The sequence below is a fragment of the Amblyomma maculatum genome, chromosome 11 (genome assembly GCF_055883805.1).
Source record: "Amblyomma maculatum isolate TAMU_Amacu chromosome 11, ASM5588380v1, whole genome shotgun sequence".
Lineage (NCBI taxonomy): Eukaryota > Metazoa > Arthropoda > Arachnida > Ixodida > Ixodidae > Amblyomma > Amblyomma maculatum.
In genome coordinates, this window is record NC_139354.1 from 48,303,553 (window position 1) to 48,330,531 (window position 26,979).

The window sequence follows — 26,979 nt, forward strand, 5'->3', positions numbered from 1 at the left end:
CAAATGTCGAAAACATAAATGAAGCAGGAGAATAGTTTGAAACAGGACGTCTTTTAAAAAATTTTCATCAATGTACTTTTTGCTGACAAATCATCCAAATAAACTCTCTAGAGTTAATTATGCAATTTTTTGTATTTAGCTGGTATGTTTTAAGGATTATAGCTTTTGGTTCTACGATACCTGCCCTTCACTGAATCTCTAAATATTAGATCTTCCAGTTGGTTCAGGCCAATTTAGCATTTGAAAAGATATTGATGATACAATGAAAAAAATAACACTTATCAAGATAAATCCAAACGTGCAACACTGAATGTAACTTTGGTTCCCTCACTGTCTGTAAAACAGCAGACAGTTTGCAGCGACTGGCAACCTGTACCAAATCTTTCCCCAACTCCGAGTGTTCAAATATGAATGTGGCTTGAGAAGAACGTTATATTCGAATTACAAATGTGTCAAGACTGAAGGTTACTTTGTTCTAAAAATTCTATATTCTAAAATTCTAAAAATTCCCAAACATTTTATATTTGCTACGGTAGAAGAGAGATAAATTCTCTTTTTTAAGCAGCCACTTTGAAATTCTTATTAATATGTCCGCACGCAAGTGAAAATATCAGACATTCATAGTTATGTGAATAATTGGATGGTAATCTACTCAAAACGGTTAAGCTAAAATTCTTGAACAAATAAAGATTACTTACTGAGCACTTGAAGAAAACATCCCGAGCTAGTTGGTTCATCACAGAGCAAAACAGCGCAAACTTCACAACGGACAGAGAAAGGCAGACGAGACACAGGCGCTGACTAACAACTGAAGGTTTATTGTTCTGACACCTCGGAATATATACAGCAAGCATCAAAAACAAGAAGAACAACAAAGCCTGATAGACACTCATTTTAGCCAGTCATCAAGCAGGAGCACCATGATCATCCAACACTTGAGAAAGATAGGAAGAAGGGTTAGAGTAGATATTGTTTTTTCGGCTCCGGACCGCTTGTCAAGTCTTTGCAATCGAGTGAATGGGATGGGTCGAAAACCCATCGGTTGCACCACAAACCATCGCGACCAATTCGTCTCGTGTGCGGAAGGCGTTGTTTATTCGATCCCTTTGTCTTGTGGCCATGCGTACATAGGCCAAACCGGCAGATGTCTTAATAAAAGATTATTGGAGCAGAACTACAATGTGACAGAGCAGATCTCGGGCCATCTGGGTGTACACTGCCGAGATTGTAAATGCACACCTGAATTGCGTAACACGAGCGTACTGCGCAGGTGCGGTGACAAAACCAAGCGAGAAATAATCGAGGCAAAAAAAATTTCAAACCTAAAAGACAGCTGTGTAAGCATTCCCTCCATAGCCCTTCTAGATAAGGAGTTGCTTTTCCTATCGGGTGTTGGATGATCACGGTGCTCCTGCTTGATGACTGGCTCAGATGAGTGTCTATCAGGCTTTGTTGTTCTTGTTTTTGATGCTTGCTGTATATATTCCGAGGTGTCAGAACAAAAAACCTTCAGTTGTTAGTCAGCGCCTGTGTCTCGTCTGCCCTTCTCTGTCCGTTGTGAAGTTTGCGCTGTTTTGCTCTGTTACTGAGCACAGTTAAAAATCTTAAGCTGGTTTGACGTAATTCTCATATATTACTTTCATTAGAAGCATTAGTCTTCAAAATGAACACCTAATTCTATACTATATGATGCCGTATGTAGGCATCTGTGTTTAGCTGTTTTACAGCGGGGCATGCATGATCGTTTCGTTAATATCATAAAGCAATGCTTACAGTTTCGCCAAATTGAGCGCAGCTTGTTCGTGAATGGAAAGACTGAACCTATCTGCAGCCACAGCCGTTACAAAGCCTTCGCTGCAACCGCCACCTTCCGTCGTAGAACCTGTGACAGCAAAATATAATTATAGCAAAATATAATTATATCGCGGGTCGGAGTACTAGCGTGAACGCAGCGAAGCAAAATTTACCAATTATGCTTGGGTACACGAAGAGTTGCCAATTTTTGCTTCAATTACATTTTTATTTCTTAAAGCATCAAAGGACAAATCAAGTTTTCACTATGTCGGGAGATAAATGTGGCTATGAGCACCACGGCTGATTACATGGTAATTGTTAATGATGAGCTCAATTGCTTGATCCAATACCATGGGCTTCCAAGGAAAACTAATGCTTCGTGTAAATGTATTTGAATATGTGGAGGCCTGCCGGACAAATTCGGGGCCTTCAGTGTTAGGACGTGGCCATTAGATAATGAAGTGACATCTTTAAGTAAACCATAGTGTAAGATATATACAAACAGAGGACACTCGATGCCATTTGCGGCCCAGCTTTAGGTTACACGACTCCCCCAGATGGCGTTCAACTTGCAAAAAAAATAGTTGTGCGTCAGGATTTTATGTAATTAAAGAAAGACTAGACAGCTTGAAGTAACGGAATATATATTATTCGATTACTAAAAGTAAGACAAGATTATGCGCAAGTACTATTAATTGTCGTGGCTAGGTGGCATGCACCTAACCTCCCGATTCAAAGGGTTCTGTTTTATCTATAGCCCCACATTCCCGTGCGAACTCTTCTTGCGTCCCTGTCGTACTCTATAAAAGGGGCGCAAGAGTTGGCTGATGACGAGCAACATCGTACTCTATTGCTTCAGGTCTTGCTCTATTCCTATTACTGCCTCCGCTCTCGTAAGCAATGCCGGTAACTACTTCCGACAAGTGGCGCTGGCGCCTGTGTATCAAACTACGAGACGCATGCGAAAAACCAAAATTGAAAGTGACATTGCGGCCTCTGAGATTTGGTATTTTGAAGCACCCCGCTCTGAGGTTGGCACGCTTCGCCGACTCCGCTGCGCGCTGTGCTCACAGTGGGCCGCTGGGGCCCTATGGGAGTGTACCTTCTTTATATATATCTTTCTTTATGATTTTCCTACTGTAACACCTAACCCAGGACAAAAGAGAGTGTAGATTAAGTAGAGGGAAAACCAACTTCGCCACATGCTGAATAACTAAACCAATTCTGAAACCCATACGGCCAATGTACAATAAAAGCCTGGCCATAATTTGGACTGTTTAATATTGCAGCCTCGTGTATACAATGCACAAACCTCTTCAAGCGATTGTGCTTACTAGTGAGCTAAGCTTTAAGGGACCTCGTTCCGCGCCTCTTAAAGTTGAAAACAAAGGCGCTTGCTCAATAACAGAGGCAGCCGTGAACTCTGGTGTTTCTGTTAAAGCCGGCCATGAAGTACATACACAAATGCCCCACCGCATCCGCCTTGCAATACAAACATGCTGTCACCTGCTCAATTACTCGATCAATTGAATGAGTGTCACCTCGGGCGTTTGCGAACACTGCCTATCAAAAAAGCAAGTGGACTGCAGGTATTTATGAGAAATTAGTTTTCAGCTTAACAAAATGTTTGCGTCAAGAACAGATGTTTCCCGCATTGACCCGGGCAACCAAGTCTCTATCCCCTAAGCTATTTTTCCGTAAAAAAAATACCCCGCTGGGGAGGCGCAGAGGTTAGGGCCCTCGAGTACTGTTCTCAAGGATGCGGGATCGAATCCTGGCCTCGGCGGCCGCTTTTCGTTGGAGGCAAAAAGTGGGCGCCCTTCTGCTGTGCGATGTCACAGCAGGTTAAAAACCCAAGTGGCGGGTATTTCTGCAGTCCTCCACTACGGCGTCTCTCATAGCCTGAGTCGCTTTCGGACGTTAAACCCCACAAACCAAGCCCAACCATCTTGCTTAAATAAATGGTTTCTACTATTGCCAATCACGCCTTTGAATTTTAGCTCATTTCTGTACAACGATGTTATTTTTTCTGAGTTCGGGCTACTCCAATAATCCAGCTTTTTTCTAGGCAGATACCAGCTGCGTCGATATTACGTTCTAAAACTTCATATCCTTTCCTGATTAGCCGCATCGCTCTCACCCCTTCGTGGGCTTTCTTTGTCTTCATATAGAAGCCTTGACAGAAGACAGCCGGTTGCCTACTCATTTTTTTACTGTTAGTAACTGATAATTAATAACACATTTGCCAACACCGATATGTGAAGCACTTAAGATGCGGGGGCGTTACTGTCGGCAGGCTGGGTCGATTGGGGGGAGAAAAGAAAGCTTGGCGCCTTTAGGAATAAAAGAAAACAGAAATTTAAAACCTGTTTGTTGATTTCAAACTGCTCATATCATGTCAGCCCTTGGTGTAGAGAAACGTAAACATCGCATAACACTTTTTGAAACTATGAAATCTGATTACAGAGGCGAAATATATTACAGCACAGCGGGATGTTGGGAATAGGAGTTAGGAGCACCTACGACGAATGGAAACACATGCAAGGGAAGGTTATCAAATAATCTCCCAGTTTCGGAGAGCACCAATAAATAGGGCATATTGTTACATCTTAGCGAATGTCTTGAAGAAAAAGTGCGATGTAGTATGTTATGGCATTTTGAAGCCAGTTGATGTCTAAAATGTCTCGATAAATGGCAAATCTTGGACACCTCCTCACCTCTTAAAACCTAGCTACCCTGTGTAGCTAGGATTTCACAGCACTCTACCACTCTACAATTCCAAGTAAAAATACCAAATAATTAATCGTCAAATAATTTATTGTAAGTTGGAGGGAGTATTTTGTTATTTCCATATTCAGTCTGTTTCTTCGGAAGAGATTAACGACTGGCTTGCGTTAAGCAAATTATATTTTGAATATTTTATATAATTGATTTAACAAATATAATAAAAATAACTATTAACTAAAAAAGGTTTTAAATTAACGCAACCATGTAGTCCATAATAAGCTCCCATTCTCGTTGTTGGCGTTGGCTTAATGCATGTTTGGTAAAATATAGCTATAGTAAATTATAGAAGGGTCATATAACGTAGACTTACACAAAAAATATCCGTATTTGCTTACAAAAATGTTATTTTGGACTTCCATATGCTACGCGAAATGTCTTTAAGATTGCATACCCTTTTGAGCCGAGATTTACTTCAGGTTTAGTGTGCCATGCGTAATATTTGACAATAAATTTCGTTACTTTCTTCCTTTTGAGCTGACTACTGATGTTGCAGGTTCCTCTGGACAGGTGATTTTGCCAATGAAGTATTAAAATATAATGTTGGGCAAGTTGCTAGTTCATTTATATCTAAAGGTTTTATAGCGCAAAGAGAAATATAAGTGTGTGTGTTTGTGTGTGTCGCCTCTCTTATCCTTGTGTTTCCGTTACAAAACTGTAACATTAAGTGCTTTTGCCCACAGTCTGTAAGTCGGCTTAAGGAATTCACAAGGTTCCATGAGCGTTTTCGAAAAGCGCGAAAATTCTTTTATACAATTTACGTGTCTCTTTTATTATAGTCTTATCGACCTGGATTTCCATAAACTTTTATCAGTACTTTATTGCTCTCATATATTCCGTTGAGCAGCATTTTTTGTCTCGGGAAATATCGCCATCGAAATATAAATCGCAGGTATATGACCAATGCTATTAATATTTGCTAAAAGACAAAGAACTCCCCGCTGCACAGAATTATTTAATTTTTTTTAATGAAGTGCCGCTAAACATACTATTACAGGTCGCAAGGCAAGATTTTAATTGCAACAGGCTGCAGCAGTTGGAGCGCCAGCAAGAAATATTGCTACCAGATTTAAAAAGGCTAACATGATTGGGGCATTGTCTATGTAAAACTAAAATTGATAAAAATCCTTCCTTAACGGGGGAATGTCATAAAATAGCAGCAACGCAATGTTACATATTTTTCCGAAAAGGGGTCTAAACCGAAGCCCACTGGACACCAGGCGAACAAGGAAGGCTTAGTCTATAAAGGGTGTTGTTATCCCTTAAATAATAACGAACGCGTTAGAAGAGCACCTAATGAACGTTTTATGGTGCGAATGACTGCCTATCATGCGTTTAAGATGTAAAGCCTTGTACCAGAATCAATATTTCAGTCATTTGAATGAAATACAAGAGGAATAAATCTCCGGTATGGAGACCAGCTTTCAAGCACTCTCTCATCTAATGTTAATTTGAGGTTTAATCGTTGCACTGATTCGTTATTCAACTGATTCTGACCGGTTGTGGAGATGCCGATGAAACGTAGTCGGTCAATTTGATGGATAAAACGTCATTGTTGATCAAAATACCAGTACATAGCAGGCTTATCAAAGTGAACTGGTTTGCTTTTTTTCTTCAATGGCACTTTCTAGTAGTAGACTTCTTCATTGTATTCTTATTAAGCAAGCCTTTAAGGACTCTCCTGTCGGTCTTTGCATTTTTAAACGCATAATGATTGCGATAGTAAGTCCGCTATCTTCGGGCGAGTTGAGTCATTCATAAGGCGAAAGTTTTGCGACAGGTTGAAATAATTTTCAGTGAAAGATTGAAGATGGGCTTAAATTAATATAATAATTCCGCTGAAATGCATTAGAAAAAGGTAGGTTGTACATACTCTCGAAGATAACGTTGTCTTTTGCATAACGGGGATCCGGTCTGAAAGTAAACAGAAGTTAAACGGTTAGATATTTCATACATTCGATGTTGACGCGTATCAGCCATGCAAACGTCTTACATAAGCAGAAGGATGAGGGCTCCAACACTGGGTGTAGTGAACTCGGCTCTTCCAACCTGCGCAAAAGCAGTCTTTGCGCTGTCCATAGTTATTGCACTTTGCCCTCCCGACAATAACTTGTAGACGAGATCCTGTAAGAACAAAGGAAGAAAACAGTGTTTATTTAATTGCAAAACTCGCTCACAGTACACAGTGCAGGAAACCGTAGAGCCGGTTCCTGTATTTTGCGAATAACGTCGACTTGACCTTACAATTGAACCGCAGCTTTACTTACAACTCAGTTGGAATAAACTTAGCCGAGTACAAGTCAGTGTAAGTTTTGTCACCGCCTTAGTTTCTCCAGCTGTTTGCAGTGCTCTGCTACAAATGTCCCTAGTTTGGCATCCACAGCGGTATGTGTTTGACGTAATGTCAGACTTTAGTGTGTCTAGACAAATACCAAATCTTAGTTGTCACTACGTTTCTGTTTATTCCTTCATTACAAAACTCACAATGCACCACAATACTTCGAGCCGATAAGTATCTAGGACGCTCGCTGTAAAATGGCTAGAGACGCCGATTTCTTTGCTATACTGACTTTTTTAATCTTTTTAAATTCTCCCACGTTAAGCGAACTTCAAGTTTGTGAAAAAGAATGTAACACTGTCCATTTTGTAAATAATTATTAGAGGCTCTTACAGCACTATTATTACGGCAATTTAGCTATTTTCTGCATACTAAACGACAAAGCCAATGGGAGACCTTCCATGCAGCTTTCACATTAACCAGTGCATTATTTGCCTTTTCCCATAGGAATAAATAAAATAGACCAAGTTGTACATTGGCGCGTACGGAGATGCCTTCAGTGACAAAGATTAGAATTGGCACAATTATATATTAGACGCATATTTCACTCAACCTTGTGCAAAACGTTTAAGGTTTCAGAGTGCTATTACTGTGGGGTTCAGTTCTTATCACTTCCGACCAATAACTACACTGAACTTAAAAGCTTTAATATACTTAAATCACTCTTATAGCGAAGTACAAAAACTAGAGAAAAAAGAAATAGGCTGTTTTTAAAATACGACGTGTCAATCGCAGTCGAGAGACCGCAACGCAGCATACTCATTTTAGAGCAGTTTCACTTCCGCACTGCATGCTGAACAATAAAATATTCAAAATACACAAACCATTCATAGAATTATATGGGGATGAATATTTATTAGGCCTTATTGTGCAGTATTCTAAAAGTTAAAGCACTGAAATTTTAGTTTTAATGTATTAAAAATTGCGACAAAAAGAACAAAATAAAAATGTGTTCAGTTAGCAAATACCACCAATAATCGCAGTACATGTTTTCGTTTGAAACGCTTGGGGATTTTTAACGCCTGCTCTCAGGCAGAAATAGCCTGAGCTGTCCACTAGCGGACCGTACAAAGCACTCAGAAGGCTTATTGTGCTTACTTGCCTGCGAGTAACGAGGCGACAAAATGAAATGCACTAAACCGACCAGTGTGCATATCCGGAGGAGTTTTGAAGGAAACCTGTGTACCCAGAAACGTGGTATTGCATTGGATCGTGTGCGGCGCCTGTCTTGTGCAACATTTTCCTGGCTAACTTTGACCGCCAGCTCCAGCTCGAGCTAGTCGCAGCCAATTTTGATGTTAGGAAAGTGTATAGATATGTGGACGATTTTTAGTCCTTAAGGTTGTCCGCTCAGCGCGTGTGACAGAACCATGAAGCGGGCTCGAAGTCTTGAAGCGGTGTTCCCACTCATTAATCTTCACCCTTGAATTGCAGCTACAATCGAGTACCCAGTTTATAGATTTGCAACTTTTCTTTACTTAAATGACCATGCCGGCTCGACCTATGCGCCGCGTTCCAAGAAGGCTTTATTCACTTTTCTTCCTGCGACTCAAAACGAATTAAGGGAGGCATAGCCATGACGTGTATGAGGTCAGCGCTTTTGAAGTCTTCTGAGCACAAGTAATCTGAGAGTTTTCAGGGCGAAGCGAATAAATTGCGGCAGTCAGGATTCCTACTGGCCATTCTTCAGGCAGTGCTTAAGGTCGTGCCCTATAACTTGTAATAAACTTGCGCTCATCAAATCTCGTATACCAAGGGGAGTTTTTTTATTTCTTTATTTTCCTTCAATTTCTTCCCCAGGGCATGTCCAGGAGGACCATGTAAACCTGCTCATGAAGCTTTACATATCCAAACAACAGTTTTTATATAGGTTACGCTGCAACGATACCCTTAAGCACACTATGCTTGTGGCACTAAGCAGGCACCCCTTTGTTAAAGTCAAACTGCCGATGAATTACCCCTAGCAACAGCGGCTGAAGTTCTGTGACCCTGTCATGCCAATAGCACCTGAACATGTGGTTCGCATTATAGAATACATGGCTTTTGTACAATGACTGTCAGAAAAAGTAACCGTCTGTAGCTGTAGATGAAAGAATTGTGATAAATTGCGATGAGAAGGAGCCAATATAAAAAAATGGCTATCATTAGTAAGTTGGTTAGAAAGAAAACAGGAAATCAATAGAATACACATAGAGGAGAGCACAGGAGCTGACGGAGGAGATCCTGTCTCAGGATAGGTAACACAACAGACTTTGCTGCGTGTAGTAAGAGAAAGTACTTTGAAAACTAAAAAATGGAAACATTTCCATGCTGAGGATCATTCAAAGAGCACCAGTTCTTGCAAGTTTAAACGATGATGACAGAGAGAGACTGAACGCGCACCAATTCAGATATTAAATATAGGAAATTTGGCTTCTCATAAAGTGAATTTAAAGTTTCTTTTTCAGCATAATTGGGAACAATAGATTAACATTGGAGGCATGACGTGGTTACATATACTTATAATTCATGACCTTTACAAAGTAAAATGTAGTAGCCTGTTATGAATTCCATCCGGAAGGAGGCAGAACAGAGGCATGTTTTACAAACCATAGTTTTTTAGAAATAAAGTGTAATAAATGAACTAAGTTCGAAATGTTGACAGTCATTTGCATGAGTGAGATAAAAATAAAAATAGTTGAACCTTTCTCTCGGTCATTCTGGTGAGGCCGAAAGACAGTGTGATGTTAATCTTGATCTTTTCTTGGAATTGTGGATCTTGAAATTTTTTGTTTATCTGAAAGAAAACACATAAAGTTCCATTTTTTTTCGTTTTTGTGCCCTTTTCACAGTCCCCCTCCCTTCGTTAGCTTTTCTGAATCCCCGCTCTTATATTCCTTCCACAATGCGAAATTGTTCGTCTTTCTCTCGAACATCTTACTTTTCAACCGTTCTGTAGATCGTCCAAAATCGCAACGCATAGCTGGCGACAGGATTGCCTCTTTTATATCTTTACAACAATGCTTTTCCTATAAGTGGGTCTTAAGCCGCATACCTTAAAAAGAACTGATTTTATTCCGCCTTTGATTAGGCGTTTCTAAAGGCTTGTACCACTAAACTACAACAGAGGCCCTGAGTAGGTTCAGCTTCATCTGGAAAACAGTTAAAATTTCTCATAACAAGAAACTAAATTGTAGTGTTGTGTACCTTCCACGTTCAGAGTGTCGTATTCTATTGGTTTAAAGCATACATTTAAAGAAACTCGTTCGTTCTAGAAGCCTTCGGTGGCCACTGTATAATCCAAAGTAAGCGCAAGGTTAGCTCCAGGAGATAATGAGATCCCGAGCAAAACAATCAAAAGCTTTGACCGGAATTTCCCCATGGTCATACGAGATCTCTTTAACAAACACTAACAAGAGCTTACGCACAGAGCGGACCGGCTGTGAATTATAGACTCACTTCGCTGAATTCTTTCTTGGTAAGCATTTTAAGGCGAAAACATTTCTTGGCTCGTGGTGAAAATCTCGCGTGCGCCAGATCAGTCCACGTGATCTTTCCGCGAGATCCCAAGGGGTGTTTTCTTGTCTAGCATTCCTGCCATCTTTGTGGAAATGTAGGGAAATGACGACGAGCGACACTGTACTACCAATCCGACACTTGCAGGAGCACTGCAACGTATTAATGCGCCCTAGTGAGCGGGAGGAATAGTAATCGGCAGTATACACGTAAGAGCTTCATAAGCTTGAATTTTTTACAGACACTGATCAATCGCAAAAGATACATAGAGGGACGAAGCAAACCTTGTTAATTATAGTCAGTAATTACAGAAATGTAATACACGTCCGTACTTCGGCAGCATTAGCCAGATCTGCCGCCGGAATCTGCATTTCGAATAATGTGCAGGGCTCCAGGAGATTCAGAACTGCAGCCTCTGCAGTTTTAAATCTCCCAGTACCAAAGAAGAAGTAGTAGCAGTAACAGCAATAGCAGTAGTGGTAGTAGTAGTAGTAGTAGTAGTAGTAGTAGTAGTAGTAGTAGTAGTAGTAGTAGTAGTAGTAGTAGTAGTAGTAGTAGTAGTCGTGGGAGACGATAGCTGGCAGCTGACATGGCCGACCACTTACCGGATGTACAGCTTCACGTTATTAAGTTCGCAGGAGCTGCCGACTCGGTTCTCTCCTTTCATATGAAAGTGCGATATCACAATCAGTTTACCAAAACCCTTACATTCTCATCATCCCTAGGCCACGCAGGCACGTTCATACGCCTTGCTTAAAGTGGGGCTTTATATGTTGGCTGGTAGCTTAAGCTATCGCCTCATCGCGAAGGTGTGAGTGAAAAAAGAGAGAAAGAGGTGCCGTAGTGGCGGGATTCGGACAACCGCTCGATAGAAGCTTTCGCCTCATCGCACTTTAGTGGTCAAAAGCGCCCTGTGGCATAACTAAAGCTGAAACTGTACAGCAAACTATACTATGTGCAAAAACAGTCTTTACTCTCAAGCCACACCTAAGCTAACTGAAGCAGCGGCTTCACTTACATGGCTACTCTATGGAGAAGTGTTTTGCTTCTTCCTTAGCTTTTTCATTTCTGCTGTCAAAACAATACTTTTACCAAATATTCCAATGCGGAAACAAGCTCTTCCTGGGAAGAGTTCAAAAGCCAAAACATAAACGCTCAGGTAACGCTATATGATTCTCTATGTAGAACTTGCCGTGGAGTAGCACCGTCTAAATAATAGCTTTACTTCAAGGAGTGTTTCTGATGAACTGAAAACCTCGTTTTTTGTTCCCGTAGCGCTAAATGTTACATATCGCAAGTCTTATGCTTTAGTCATTTGGAATTGCTTCGCTCCCTGAAGCACAGTCTTACCTTTCGAAGTGCTAAGTCAACGCTAACATCGCCTTGAGTAGACATTTACGAATTCTGCAAGACGAAGAAAAACTGCGGTCTTGCAGTGCAAGCTTTGAAGGCATACAGCAGGGCTGGCTTTGATGCCGGTGTGGCTTTTCGATATTCCTTATGTACTTTTTTCCACGTTTTCTGGCGTTATATGAAGCTAACATTTAGCGCCCCTGCCATGCACGGAAAATATACACACACACACCATAAATAAGTGCGTACATTCGAATAATTACGCACTACTTGTCATATATGTTTTCATGTACTATTCTTATGCCTCTGCTTCCTTAATGCTGTTGTAAAGCGCGGCCAGGTGTTTTACGCTTTTCAAAAAAGACATCAGCGATACATTTAACACGATAAATGAAATTACAGCGTTTTCGCCATAACATCAACATAACAGTGCTGTCTTCCATAGCTTCATTTAAAGACTCCAGCTTCCATTGCCACACCCAGCAAGGAAAAATTAAACTTGGAATATCTACGTTTTGAGATATTACAGTGCGCTAGAGTTTGCAATATAGGCTCTCTAAAGGCGCAGTAGGTATCTCAGTGTAAAAATGTGGATGGCTCAGCTCCATCGTTTCAAAGTTACTGAAAGGCGGATAAAAACTCGGCAGCCCTTATAGGGGTTCCAGACTGGCTGTTCATTGTCATGCGTGAGACGTTCTTTTTTTTCGCGTCGGAAGCGCAGACGTTGTTTTATTTATTTCGTGAATTAAAAAGATTTCTAGCGGTTCATTATACCTGGATGCGTTGGAAAACCATAACTCTCGTTTGACAAAATTACCTTACTTTGAGCTGCACTACATGAAGGCTACATTCGACGCGCTTTGCTTTGTTCTGAAAACGTATGCGCAGTGCATTTCTTGCATGGTTTAGACAAGCAGTTTAAGGAACATGTCACAGGATATTGTACAAGAAACTGTATTGGCCGCTTTTCATAACCCTACAAAATGTCTACCAGATGAAAAACAATGTGTTCTTGCAGCTCCATTAATGTCAAATAAGTTGACTACATCTCCATGTGCACAATGTGTCTGAACGACACTCAGGTGGTTCTAACTGCAAAAAAGACTCAAAAATGCAAAGCCGTCCTGCCGTAGTAGTTCTTCCTCTGTAGCTGTGAGGGAATAAAGTGAGCTACCGTACTATGAAAGATATTATGAAAGACCTACATATCGAAAGAACCATTACTGGCTCACAGCATGCCTCGTTTCTCGGCGTCATTGTAAACTTATATATACCACGTAAAGGTAGAAAAAAAATAGTGTCTTCCTCACTGCCAAGACTCGTGGGCAGCTTTTGGCAAATAGCACTTGCGGCAAATGTGTTGCGACTTTGCAAGAGTTTGCTTTACTCTTGGGCAAGAAACATTATTTCTCACTGCATTCTGACACAAACCAACGAGGTATTTTGAGCTTCATACCATCCATAATTCAACTCTAAGAGCGCAGCTATGGCTACTGTTGGACAAAAGGTCAAAAGGCAAAGGACAAAAGAACGAAACATCAAAGGTTGAAATAGTGTAGACAGTTTAAAGCAATACTGTTTTAGGACATATATTATATTTGCAGCCGGAAAGAAATCTTCGGCAATTAGCCTGGCTTTCGGCTTGTCACTTGCTTGAAGTAGGGCCAGTAGCTAATTTAGCGTAAAATATGCCTGTACAAAGTCAACGAGACTAGGTTAAGTGAAAGTTTACAACCAGTATGCTTGACTGTGAATTGACAGTGTAGAGCTTTTGGTTTGAAATTTCAATGTTTTATTCTTTCATGCTGCGGTGCAAAATGATACTCCTAAATGAATATAAATTTCTTTGTCACCCATGGTCGTCAAACAGTATATTCACGGCTGCAGTTCTTTTTGCCGCATGATCTCTGCCACATTAAGTATTAGTGATTTTTCTAGAAAGCAGGAGCTATGCATAACAGATAATGGAGATCCGTTTCATACTTTTAGACCAATTTTACACTTCCGTCCCTTCACAAGAAGTTGTCGCGTCTAAAAGTTACAATTAAAGGCTATTTATGTGGCAATTTCTTTTCATACACAAAATCTGCTGGGCAGGCTAAGCACACAGCGCTTGGTCGCTGAACCAGCAGCTAGAGAATGCACCATCAACTTCACGACATAAGTTTACAAAACAAGTATCATACAGCGGTACCCCATCATACTTATCAAAAAAGGGGTGCGAAAAGTCCATTAATTTTAATCACTCAATAGATTCACGCATAAACAATAAATGCAGTTCATTCATGTAAAGCCAAACGCAGTTCATTCCTAATTTCTTTCTAAGTGCCATTTTCTAAAGTATTTTATTATTTTTCTTTTTCTCATAATAAATATGTTCTCGCCAAGTTCGGTAAATATGGCCGGGACATAATACGTTGTATATTTAACTTAATTTAAGACAACTCATGGCTTAACGTAGCTTTATATTTTTTCCTAGTGTTGCATCTTTCTTCGCAGTTATGTTGAATGCACTCGACAAAAATACCGCGCAAAAACGGAAAACCAAGAATTCAGGGGACACTTTAGCTAACTAAAGTGCTTCAAAGCTGAAGCCGTAATTATAGACGGGGGTCTTTCGACAGTAAGACGTTATTACCGGCTACACAAAGTCCTAATTCTGTAAGTGTAATCATTCACGAAGTGCCTATAATCAATTGCCTAATTAGTACAAGCATTTTAATTAGTCAGTTAGTGTAATTGACTATCGCTTTGCTCAACTGTAAGTACAACCTCGCTTGACTATGTACATATTTAGGAACTAAGTAATAATTACCATAACAAGGTTAAATAGCCTAACTGGTTAATAAATAATTAACTAAACACAGTCCCACTTACTTGGAGCACTACTATACCATCCCTTTAATTGATTGCATAGTTACTAGCTGAAGTGAAATTGGCCACGTTTGAAATTAGGGCACTGTGACATCACGACCCTTGAAACCAAAAAAGCTTGACATTTTCGTTACTCCTGCTGACAACAATGAGGCATTAAAGACTTCCGCTTTTGTAAATTTCACGTTAGTGTAGTAGGTATAGATTGAACTACTTTTCCATTGTTAAGGACCTATGCAAGCCAATTTTAGGAGGGATGCCCTTTAGTATACTTTTGATGAGCTTGTTGATCATTTGCATTTTGTATTCTGACCGAGTTTTAACAGTTACTCCATATTGCAAACCAGAGACCGCGACGCTTTCTACATTGTTATCACCAAAATAATCTGGCGTTTCCCAATCAAAATGTAAGTTAAAGCTGCCAAAATTCGCAGCATTTTACGTAAGCACCAGGTATATATATATATATATATATATATATATATATATATATATATATATTAAGGGGTAATGAGGGTGCTCGTTATAATACATGAAGGAAAGAAGCCAACAGTCGGCGAGGCCAAGGAATGCGTTGGGGATGGTATTGTATGTCCTTTTTTTAATGTTTACTTTGATAATCACAGCGATTAGTAATGTAATCTGTTTAGGGGAAAGATAATTAAACACAAAGTAGAAGAGAAAACAACGTGCCGATGGTGGGAACCGAACCCACGACCTCCGAATAACGCGTCCGGTGCTCTTCCAACTGAGCTACATCGGCCGCTGTCCCCCCTGCTACTTTCTTGGGTATTTATGTTGTCTGTATACGAGCGTAAGAGGGTCCTAGCACAGCTTTCGCCCTCGCTCTTGATCACGTTCTACGTGACGCTGGCGGTAACAAAGGACGTTCCACGTCCGCCGCTCTGGCTGAGGGTGGCGCTGGTGAACACTCTCAAGGTTCGTATACAGACAACATAAATACCCAAGAAAGTAGCAGGGGGACAGCGGCCGATGTAGCTCAGTTGGAAGAGCACCGGACGCGTTATTCGGAGGTCGTGGGTTCGGTTCCCACCATCGGCACGTTGTTTTTTCTTCTACTTTGTGTTTAATTATCTTTCCCCTAAACAGATTACATTACTAATCGCTGTGATTATCAAAGTAAACATTAAAAAAAGGACACACAGTACCATCCCCAACGCATTCCTTGGCCTCGCCGACTGTTAGCTTCTTTCCTTCATATATATATATATATATATATATATATATATATATATATATATATATATATATATATATATATATATATAACGTGGACGACCAATATAGTAATTCTTCATACCGGGTTTAGGCACTGTATCATCATCATCATCAGCCTGACTATACCCACTGCAGGGCGAAGGCCTCTCCCATATTTCTCCACTTAACCCGGTTCTGTGGTAGCTGCATCCACTTGACCCCTGCGAACTTCTTGATCTCATCCGCCCCCCTTAATTTCTGCTGCCCCCTGCTACGCTTTCTTTCCTTTGGAATCCAGTTTGTTACCCTAAGCGACCATCGGTTATACTCTCTTCGCACTACATGTCCTGCCCATGTCCATTTCTTCTTCTTAATTTCCACTAGAATATCGGTAGCTTGAGGTATTTCTCTGACCCACTATGCACGCTTCCCATCTCAATGTTACCCCCCCCATTTTTCGTTCCATAGCTCTCTGGGGTGTCCTCAACTTAAGTAGAACTCTCTTGGTTAGCCTCCACGTTTCAGCGCCATAGGTGAGTACAGGTAAGATGCAACTGTTATATACTTTCCTCTTTAGCGATACCGGTAAGCTGCTAGACATAATCTGTGAGTGCTTGCCAAATACGCTCCATTCCAATCTTATCCTTATTGTTATTTCGTTTTCATGGTCCGGATCTGCGGTTACTACCTGTCCTAAGTAGACATATTCGCCTACTCCTTCCAGTACTTCGCTACCTAATGTAAACTGTTGTTCCTTCCCGAGGCTGTTGAACATTACCTTAGTCTTCTGCGTATTGATTTTCAAGCATACCGTTCTACATTTCCTGTCAAGGTCATCAATCATTATTCGTAGTTCATCTCCCCAGTTGCTTATCAAGGCAATGTCATCAGCAATTTGCAGATTACTGAGGTATTCTCCATCTACCCTTATCCCTAACTGCTCCCATTCCAAGTATCTGGATACTTCCTCTAAGCAAGCTGTGAATAGTATTGGGGAGATTGTGTCTCCTTGCCTAACACCTTTCTTTATGCGAATTTTGTTACTTTCTTTATGCAGAACTATGGTTGCTGTGCAGCCACTGTATATATTTTCCAGCACTTTTATGTACGGCTCGTCTACCCCCTGATTTCGCAATGCCTGCTTCACCGCCGAGGTTTCAACTGAGTCAAATGCTTTTTCGTAATCAATGAATGCTATGTATAAGGGCTGGTTATATTCCGAGCATTTTTCTATCACCTGATTGATGGTATGGATATGATCGATAGTAGAGTACCGTTTCCGAAACCCTGCTTGATCCTTTGCTTGATTGAAGTCTAAGGTTGTCCTGATTCATTAGCGATTACCTTAGTAAACACCTTATACGTAACAGACAGTAAGCTGATTGGTCTGTAATTTTTAAGGTCCTTAGAGTCCCCTTTCTTATGAAGGAGGATAATGTTTGCATTCTTCCATGGTTCCGGTACCGTCGATGACGCCAGGCACTGCGTATACAAGGTGGCCAGTTTTTCTAACATGATATCCCCCTCGTCCTTCAGCAAATCCGTAGTTATCTGATCCTCTCCAGCTGATTTCCCCCTTTTCATAGTTTCTAATGCTTTCTTGACCTCGTCCTTCATCACTGGTGGAACGTCTGAATCGTTTTCCCTACCGCAAATCTCATTACGGTCCTGACTATTTTGGCTACTGTAGAGATTTGTATAGAACTCCTCGGCTACTTTGACTATCTTATCCATATTCGTGATGACGTTGCCCGCCTTGTCCCTTATCGCATACATCTGGTTTTTGCCTATGCCCAATTTCTTCTTTACCGCTTAAAGGTTTCCCCCGTTCTGTACAGCATGCTCAATTTTCTCCATGTTATACGTCCTTATATCGGCCACCTTGCGCTTATTGATTAGCTTTGATATTACGGCCAATTCGATCCGGTCTGTTGGATTGGAAGCTTTCATTCTCTGGCATTTCTTAATCAAATCTTTGGTCTCCTTAGACAGCTTACCGGTATCCTCTCTAACTGTCCTACAGCCTACTTCTACCGCGAACTCAATAATGATATCTATTAAGTTATTGTTTATTACTTCTAGGGTAATGTCGCCATCCTCGGTTAGAGCTGAATACTTATTCTGTAGAGATCCTGAACTCTTCTGCCCGCCCCCTCACCGCTAATTCGTTGATGGCTTTCTTTCTTACTAATCTGTAGCGTTCCTTCTTCAGATTTAGGCTAATTCGGGACCTCACCATCCTGTGGTCACTGCATCGCACTTTCCCGATTACCTCTACATCTTGCATAATGGCGGGGGTTGAACACATTATGCAGCGGTACTGTGCAGCGGTGGCGTAGCGGTAGAACATCCGCCTCACATGCAACAGGACCGGGGTTCAAATCCCGGTGCCGCGCAATTCTCCACCGGAAAAAAGAACGCGTGTCGATGGAATTGCATAAACAGGTTTGGGGTGCGACCTGATGCCGGTGAACACCTCCGGCAACGCACTCCCTCACCAGAACAGGAGTTGGCCACCCTGGTGCAGTAATTGGCCGCAACCTCTCATGATAAGCTCCACAAAATCCCGGCCCTCAGTCACCAGCGCCTGCGGAACAACTGACCACGGCGGCGGTCAGACCTTTGACGCAGCAGGGGGTGCTAAGAAAGCCTGGCTCCGCTGGACAGGCCGCCATTGGAAACTTACCCTGGCAACGTTTAATGCTAGAACCCTAGCTAGTGAAGCTAGTTTAGCAGTGCTCTTACAGGAACTAAAAGGTATGAAACGGTATGTCATAGGGCTTAGTGAGGTTAGGAGGCCGAATGAGGCATATACTGTACTGAAGGATGGGCATGTACTGTGTTATCGAGGTTTACCGGAGAGGCGAGAACTAGGAGTAGGTTTCCTTGTCAATACGTATACAGCGGGTACTATCGATGAATTCTATAGTATTAATGAGAGGGTGGCAGGCATTGTAATTAGGCTTAATAAGCGGTGTAAACTGAAGGTTGTACAGGCCTATGCACCTACTGTAGTTATGATGACCAGGCAGTTGAAAGCTTCTACGAAGATGTAGAATCGGCAATGCGAAAAGTAAAGACGCAGTATACTGTACTAATAGGCGACTTCAATGCCAAGGTATGGAAAAAGCAAGCAGGAGACAAGGCAGTAGGTGACTATGGCATTGGTTCTAGGAATAGCAGGGGGGAGTTACTAGTTGAGTTTGCAGAGCGCAATAACTTACGAATCATGAATACCTTCTTCAGCAAACGGAATAACCGGAAATGGACACGGAAAAGTCCGAACGGGGAGACTAAAAATGAAATCGACTGTATCATATGTGTATTATAATACTTTAGAATTCAGTAACAAAATTAGTAGACATTATTGGCCTTAACCTGCTGCCCCCCTTATTTCTCAACGCAGTTCATTATTTATTGATTGCTAAATTCACTCCCAATCCTAGCATACTGCCGTCGGTTGGAAAAGTAGTTTTTTTTTTTTAATTTTTTTTAAACCTTTTAAATTGACATCCAGAGACTAAGTTTTTTAATATCGTTCACAATAATGCAGGGTCAACATTGACAAATGCCTCGGTCAGGTCCGTAAATTTAGCTATATATAACATATTTGTGCTGTGTTTTTGATGTCTTGAATTTGATTTCATTACACCCGCATTTCTTGTTTTTGACCATCAAACGGTTGCCAAGCTTTTGTACCATCGTGTAAGGGCCCAAAAAGGCACAAACCCTCACGGAAACACCGGTGAACAGCGTTGTATTTTTTGGAGTCACTGTATCGATAGACGAGTGCTAAACGAATTTTTCTTCAATGAAGGGTGAAAATTTACTCATTTCATCTCGATGCTATTAGTTTTATACTGTCTGATCTTTTGCGCTTAAAGAAGTCTTGGTTATCACGGACAGTGATATGTAAGTATCAGCGTACTCGGGGGATTTTACCGAAATGGTATCGTTATGCACTATCTACACCTCAATTATTACAAAATTCAAAATCACATTTTGTTTCTTTTCTAGTTTTTTGCTATAAACTTCAGGGATGCCGTTCCGGGTTTTAGTTAAACACAATCATCGATTAGGGTAGTTCTTTAAATATAATCAAATAGTTAAAGAATTATCCAATATAGCATCCCATATATGTTGGCATGAATTCTCGTTGATAACATTTCGTCAGGGGGCATATTTATAGAACGGTGGTGCGCTCAATATATTTAGATCAAAATCAGGCAACCTTATAAATATTGATCCAAACACAGGTGCCTGTTTCAGACATAAATAATGGTACTGCAATTTCCCAAGAACAAAGCGAAAGAAACCGACCTCGGAATGTTTTTTTAAGAATAATTATGGTGCTCAACATTCCGGCATCTGACTTGTATTACATTCCGACATCTGACAGACTATTTTGTGCTGCTCTGTGCCTGCTGCCTTGTGTTGCACGTGTCAACTCTGGTGCTGAAGGCCCACTATAGTGACTTGTACGTCACCTTTTGCCTCGGTCCCACAACAAAACCGCATTTTGCTACAACCTGCAATAAATACAATAAAATATTTCGAAGCGGTATGCCACAAAAAGTAAACACTATACCGCTTTTTATGCTCCCACTACTGAAATATTCGACATGGGTAGCCCCCAAAATTATACGCAAAAATTCTGAGAAGTTACTTCCAGATTCGTGTTGTGAATATTGATCTGTGCTAAAAGCGTATTGTTCACTTTAGTGTGACATAGATATTCTAAAACAGTGTTCAAATAAACTTGACAGATTTTAAATGAGTGAACGTGAAATATTTATAAACCAGCCGCTGTAAACACCTGTGCCGCTCACAAGCTTAATTGACTTAGTTCGTGGAGCTACAGATGCAGATTAATAGTTAATTAAACAGTTTACTATTTATATATACGTTAACGACAACGCCATAACATGGAGGCTGCGGCTTTCTTGTGGTTTGAGCAGAAGAACGTTATTTGATTAGGCGTAACTTACTCGTACAATAAGCAGTCAACAAATCTCGGGAACAGCTTTTTGGGCTTTCCTTTCAATTCGAGTGTTTCCACATTTGAATGATGTAGCATCTGTGTTGAGATGAGGAGCACTATGTAGTATACTTTAAAAGTTTATATGAAGCGGTAGTGATATTTGTGCGAACAAATGGTGGTGATGGACATGGGAGCAACACTTGTGCCTTTGGAGAAAGAAATGCCTTAAATGGAGTTGTGTCACACCACGCGCACTCTTATTTAAAACGAGGCATTCCAGCCAAACATAAAAGAAAGAAGAGGAATCACTTACATTATCAATTGCAGATGTCACAAATTCAAATCGTTCTGATGGTGTTGGGAATGTATCTTTAAATTTATAGTCATATTCAAATATGAGACCAAGTTTGATTGTCCTTTTCAACCTCCGGGCATCTGTGAATAACAGTTGAAAATCCTTATTCTTGTTTTATATGATGTTGCATAAAAAGGGGTATCTGAAAATAAAGCGCTTAGACAATCTTCAGTGAACAGTAAGGCTGCATAACGTCATGTATATCATCACATGTCACGCACCATCACATAACATGGACGGAAGAAGGAGATGGATGGTCGGACGATCGGTAAAGGAAGAAGGAGAACGAGGGTCAGAAGGTCATTTGTAGTGGCGGTCCTTCTTCCATCGAACCCTATCTAAATACCCCCCCCCCCCCACTTGTGCGTACTGATCACCTAACAGTTGTAGTGGAGGTGCTTGGGTGTCGACCTCATAGCGTTCCATCTATCAATGGAGCCGTAGACTCGCTGGCTTACCGCCAATGCCATTAGACATGAATGAAGACGGCAATATCAAGCAACTGGGACCATCGGCAGCGAACAACTAGCCGCACTAGCGAGAACCCCGGACATCTTTGGAAAACCCGAGAAAGACGTTGACTAGTGGCTGAAACACTACGCAAGGGTGTGGAAATATAATCGCTGGAACGCGGCTACAAAACTGGATAATGTGGTATTCTTCCTTGGTATTCTTGGTATAACGTGGTATTCTTCCTGCCTTCGAACGACTGGTTCGATAATCATGAGGATTCACTAACTACATGGGCTACCTTTACAGGCGAGATGAAGAAATATTTTGGGGACAAACCTGCAAAGAAGAAGCGTGCGGAACAGACATTGCTTCACCGGGCGCAAGTACCCGGAAAACTTGCACTGCATACATCGAGGCTGTTTTAAAGCTATTCATAGTGAATTCCAGTATGCTTGAAGAAGACAAAGTCAGCCACCCTCTAAAAGGAATAGCGGAAGGTGTTTATAATTTTGATTAGCAAAGAGTGCCTGAGCACCACCGTCGACGTTATAAAACATTGCAGAAACTTCCGAGCCGAATCATCCCTAATTTCGAAAGACTGGCCAATGTAGCCCCTGTAGCCAGTGTCGAAGCCTGTTATCCATTTTCTGTGGGGGATATGATACAAAAAATTGTGGGTGAGGTATTGTCCAGGTTCAGGGACACCATCTGCCGGGAAGAATATCTCTGACAGAGTTGCGCGCCGCAGGCAGAGATAAGATGTATATAATATAATAGGCATGTATATAATACATCACACTGGCCATAAATTTCATATAAGCGGGCTTGACCGAACTCGCCGGACCCTAAGCAGGCGTTACCTGCAAACGAATGTCGATGTCCCCGTTCAAATGACAAGACTGAGCCCTGGAGATCTGCCAACAAGCCAATGAACGATTGTTGTACAGAGTTCAATTACTACAACACTAGATCAGAAAATTCACGGATTTCATACCACGTATCTACAACTGATGAGGATGAAAGGTAATGATACTTCACGCATCATTCAGACCCATATAGCAAAGGGAATAGTGTAAAACGCCCCGTATCACCACCATTTACAGGTGAGGATGTGGCTATATACCTCCCTTTGCTACTAGCAATTAAGTCCAAAATTGGCCTTTCTTTACAGAAATCCCCTCGAAAGCTTCTCGAGCCAGGAGTACACGGACTGATGGAGGAAATGATCGAATATCAAAATTTGCAAATTTACCTCGTCTCAGAAATATGAACACTGTACGAGCCCTTTTAAACAGACTACGCTACCCCATGTAAAACACACCGTTAACGGCGGATAAAATGCCTCTAGGCAGACGTCCGTTACAGTCAGCTCAGAATCCAAAAAAACGCACGACAACCAAAACATAGCGAGGTGGCGTGCGTTAGTCTGAATCCTCACTGAGTTAGTCGGTTTGAAGCATCGCGCCATGATTGCAGTTGTCAGCCTATACGCGACACAAGTTCCGGTGCGAACAAAAGTGAACGGAGCACGCTATTTCTATCATTTTTCATACGGCGTTGCATAATTTTTAAACTGGTAATCGCGGTATGTGCGAACTGGTAGTAGACGCCCGTGTGCTTTCTCTTGGACAAAATTGTTTTCTTATCTTTAGTGCAGAAGGCATGACTTTAGTTTGAACCGGAAAAGTGTACTTCATTTACTTATGTGTGTACTTGTACATGTACAGTTGTGATCGGAAGTAGTATTGAACAGACAACCGGTGGTGAAGCTCGCGAAATCGGCATTGCAACGCCGACAAGCAACATACACCTGAGATCGGAAGAACCTTGGCGAGGCCCCACTTTATTGGCATGCAAATGTTGGCGTTGTTCTCCCTGTCGCGGTCGCTAGAGGGCGTTTCAATGCAGTAATGCTGAATTCCGCCACCGGCTGCGTGTTGTATACCAAATTTCCTCGCTACTGTATATCTTACCTTGACTAAGAAAAAGGAAGGTAGAATTCAAATAATAGGCGTTATCAGTGCTGTGAGCTCGAGAATGAGGTTGGAAGAGGCCGTCATTGTGGCTTGTAACACCCAAGCCTACAACACGTTACTGAAGCAGACCAACAAAATGCTGTAGAATGACCTCATAAAATCACCGCCTAATCTATACCAGCGTGTAAATGGTTAGTGTCAGGTATCATATCTGCTCAGTGAAAATATGATCAACATCACTACCGCTCAGGCACCCTCCCCGTTTTTAACATTGTTTCGGCCGCAGGTAATGCCCCTCACTCTGACAATGAGCAGGCACGGGAGCTCGTCGTAATGTGTGCTGCTGGGCACGAGTATGGCATAAGCCCGACGGATCGAAAATCAAATAACTAATCATCCCATTCGGCTCGCAATGCTGAGAACTAGCTTCTTATATCAACCATATGTAAATGCAAATTTTGTTTTTCTGAGCGAATATGACCCCTTTATAACAGTGATGTTAGAACTCGTTTATTGTTTAATAACTTCCAGAAACTATCTGCATTAGCACCAGGTCGTTTCGACAAAGCGGAACATCATCAGCTAAATTGGCCACTATACTAGACAGGAGCAACACTGCAGAAAGACAGAGTAAAACAAGGCTTCGATGCCAATAAATATAGCTACGAAAACGTGTATGTGACTGTCTCGAAGACTTGTATGAACGAAACAAGGTTTGGACAAAAATAATAAGCCTATTGCCGGCCAAACATTTAAAGCATGGGGGCAATGTTCAATTTCCACACAATAACGCGAAACAGATAGTCCATGATATTTAATTGAGGTTCTTATTAAATTTTGAATAATGGTTTTCTTATTCACGGTGTATGGATGGCATTCAACACTATATAATACCTGTACATCTGCATCGTCTTCCGTTAAATGATAAAAAGGACTTTGAAGAAATGGGCATCACAAGGGAAAGATGCCCTTTCACTTGGCTGAGAATCGCGACAGCACGCTATGGGTTTGTGAGGGTCAGCGGCATATCACAGCGACTCGGGATTCGACAACGAATTAGCAATCGTCATTCTGTTCGAAGTAAATGTCACCTTCGACTTGGGCATCAATACCCGTTGAAATTGTGAGTAGCAGCATAACCGCAGCTGGGCACCCGCAAAAAGTTGGAGAGATGGGAAAGATATATAATACTCTTTAAAGATGGGCGAACAGGCTTATGGTATTATGTATTTTTTATAATAATCCTAATTCAAGACCTTTTGTTGCAACAGGCTGAACAATTCAAAGATTGCATTTGTGTCTTCGTTTTTACACAATAGTTTTCAACTAATGCTTCTCCTTTAGGGGTTATTCATCCGAGTTATGGACCCATAGTACGCGGTCCCATGAACAAGCAGGGGTGTTCTTTCTGATACATCCATTACTTAACTTTGCGCCTTCCTTTGCCTCATTCTCACCTCACCAGTTTTGCCCTCTGTCGCGCTGAGCATTAAACACATTTCTGCATCAATCCTCCCTCACCCTCACCGAGTAGTTTGTAGTGTATTGAGGGTGGGGACTGGCTCAAGAGGGTACCCGTGTATCCTATAAGGTTAAACCACATTAAAACCGTGGGTCCGTCTCAGGATATTCAGTGCTAATGGCACAAGGATTTATCGAACAACGATTCTGATAGCTTTTGCAAAGCAGACTTCGGAGATTATCTTCGCCATCCAGATGCCCCTACTTTTGGCATAAGTAGACAAGAGACCATTTATTACGTCTTTTATTCAATGGTTGATGAGCAAATGTACTCTATATAAATCACATTTGGTTAGATCAGAATCGCCAGAGCATATCAAACAACGAAAACGGCGTCCCGGGGAGTAATACAAGCCTTGTTTAAGTAACAGAAAGGTATCGGGATGATAATTTAGGCAAATAATGTGGCAAATAATAACGCGGATTAGGGTAGTGCTGCGTACACTGGATACGGTTGTACACGTCAGTTTAATCTCTATTTTATCCTGCCTTATCAACCACCTGCCCACGTTTGCGCTATGATAAGTCATGCTATGAGAAATGCTGTGTAGGAGGGCTCAAGAAGTTTCAAATTGTTGATCTTTGTCTGGACAAAGCCATCGCAAAATTCACTTGTTCCAATTATATGAAGCAATGGCGGCGTTTCATAATGACGGTAAAGCCAAAGAGCCTTGCGTGCAACTTTATGAAAAGCTGTCACGGTGCGACCTAAATCATAACCAAATTTTTTCGCAACAAATTAGCATTCATAGCGGCTTTCTGAAGATGGAGATCACCTACTTATAAGCAACGTTCACACGTGAACCGATGAGGGAATATATGTTGCCACAGTCTTACAGACATCTTACACACTCTTGCAAATACACCACACAGATCACCCCTCATTTGAAGATAGGTGATATCGAGTTCTGTGCTTAACCAATGAAAACAAGACAACTTGCTTGACAAGCATGAAATATCACGCGCCTTTACGCTGTCAACACAATGCATTAGCATTTTGGGAATACTGCTGACATATGAAGCCTTTACAATGGAAACATAAGAGAATGTCTCTTTTTTAGCTAATATAGATAACTTTCCTCACCCGACAATCCAGCAATGAAGATTAGGCAGAAAATGTGAGCAATTCTACCCATTTTTAAAAACATGCTTTCCTAAATCGTTTTGCACTAAGCTTCTTCAGAGTTATATACTTGCTGACTACGTCACACAACAACCAGAGCCAAGTAGCATATTATTTCAAAAATGTCTTTTAATTATTTTTATAATCCCATCAATTGTCGCAGAATGAACCCCGAAACGTTGCTACTAACTGGCTGTCTGAGAAAGCAGCCATCTGTTGCTACCCACCTGTACTTGATAACGTATACCTAGACCTATGCAGGCTCATTGTTTTGTAATCAACTCCACTCAACACCCTCAGCGTCACATACATGCTGACTACATTACACAGTTTCCTGCGCCAAGGAGAATGTTATTTCGAAAATGTCTTGACAATATGCCTCTATAACAACACCAATTGTTTCGTAATGAATACAGAGATGTTGCTGCGAACTGGCTGGTTGAGAAAGCCGCCATCTGTTGCTATCCACCTGTATTTGATGAGATATACCTAAACCATAGGCTCCTTTATACTCTCTGTGCCTGACAATGCGCCGCGCGAACAATAGAGCGGCGCCGTCGATTAAAGTTGCGCGGCGCTGTCTCTCCCCTCGCTGAGGGCGCCACTGACGTAGGGGTCGAGGCGCAAGGGTCGCACGGGTAAGAACGTCGGCGCGGGGCCGGAGCGCTGTTATTCGCTAGCAGGATAACTGTTTCTAAGCATGAATCGTGCATA

The 26,979-nt window shown here is 41.4% G+C and overlaps 1 protein-coding gene across 1 annotated transcript; it reads right to left on the minus strand.

The window, feature by feature from the left end:
* Positions 1-6,567: 6,567 nt before the first annotated feature.
* LOC146173766 (uncharacterized) lies at positions 6,568-26,288 on the minus strand. The gene is made up of 4 exons (XM_084585266.1): positions 26,227-26,288; positions 21,151-21,272; positions 9,600-9,692; positions 6,568-6,702 (listed from the first exon to the last, which is right to left on the minus strand). Exons 1-4 carry the CDS (start codon positions 26,276-26,278, stop codon positions 6,568-6,570), a joined length of 402 nt encoding a protein of 133 aa, XP_084441392.1. The 5' UTR covers positions 26,279-26,288.
* Between the last annotated feature and the right edge of the window lie 691 nt (positions 26,289-26,979).

Excerpts from the sequence above, each read along its gene's own strand:
- LOC146173766 (XM_084585266.1), bottom strand. The coding sequence starts at position 26,278 with ATGGGTAGAATTGCTCACATTTTCTGCCTAATCTTCATTGCTGGATTG. Across the intron at positions 21,273-26,226 it reads CTTCATTGCTGGATTGTCGG|ATGCCCGGAGGTTGAAAAGG; the intron begins GTGAGGAAAGTT and ends TGTTATTCACAG. Across the intron at positions 6,703-9,599 it reads CCAGAATGACCGAGAGAAAG|GATCTCGTCTACAAGTTATT; the intron begins GTTCAACTATTT and ends TTGTTCTTACAG.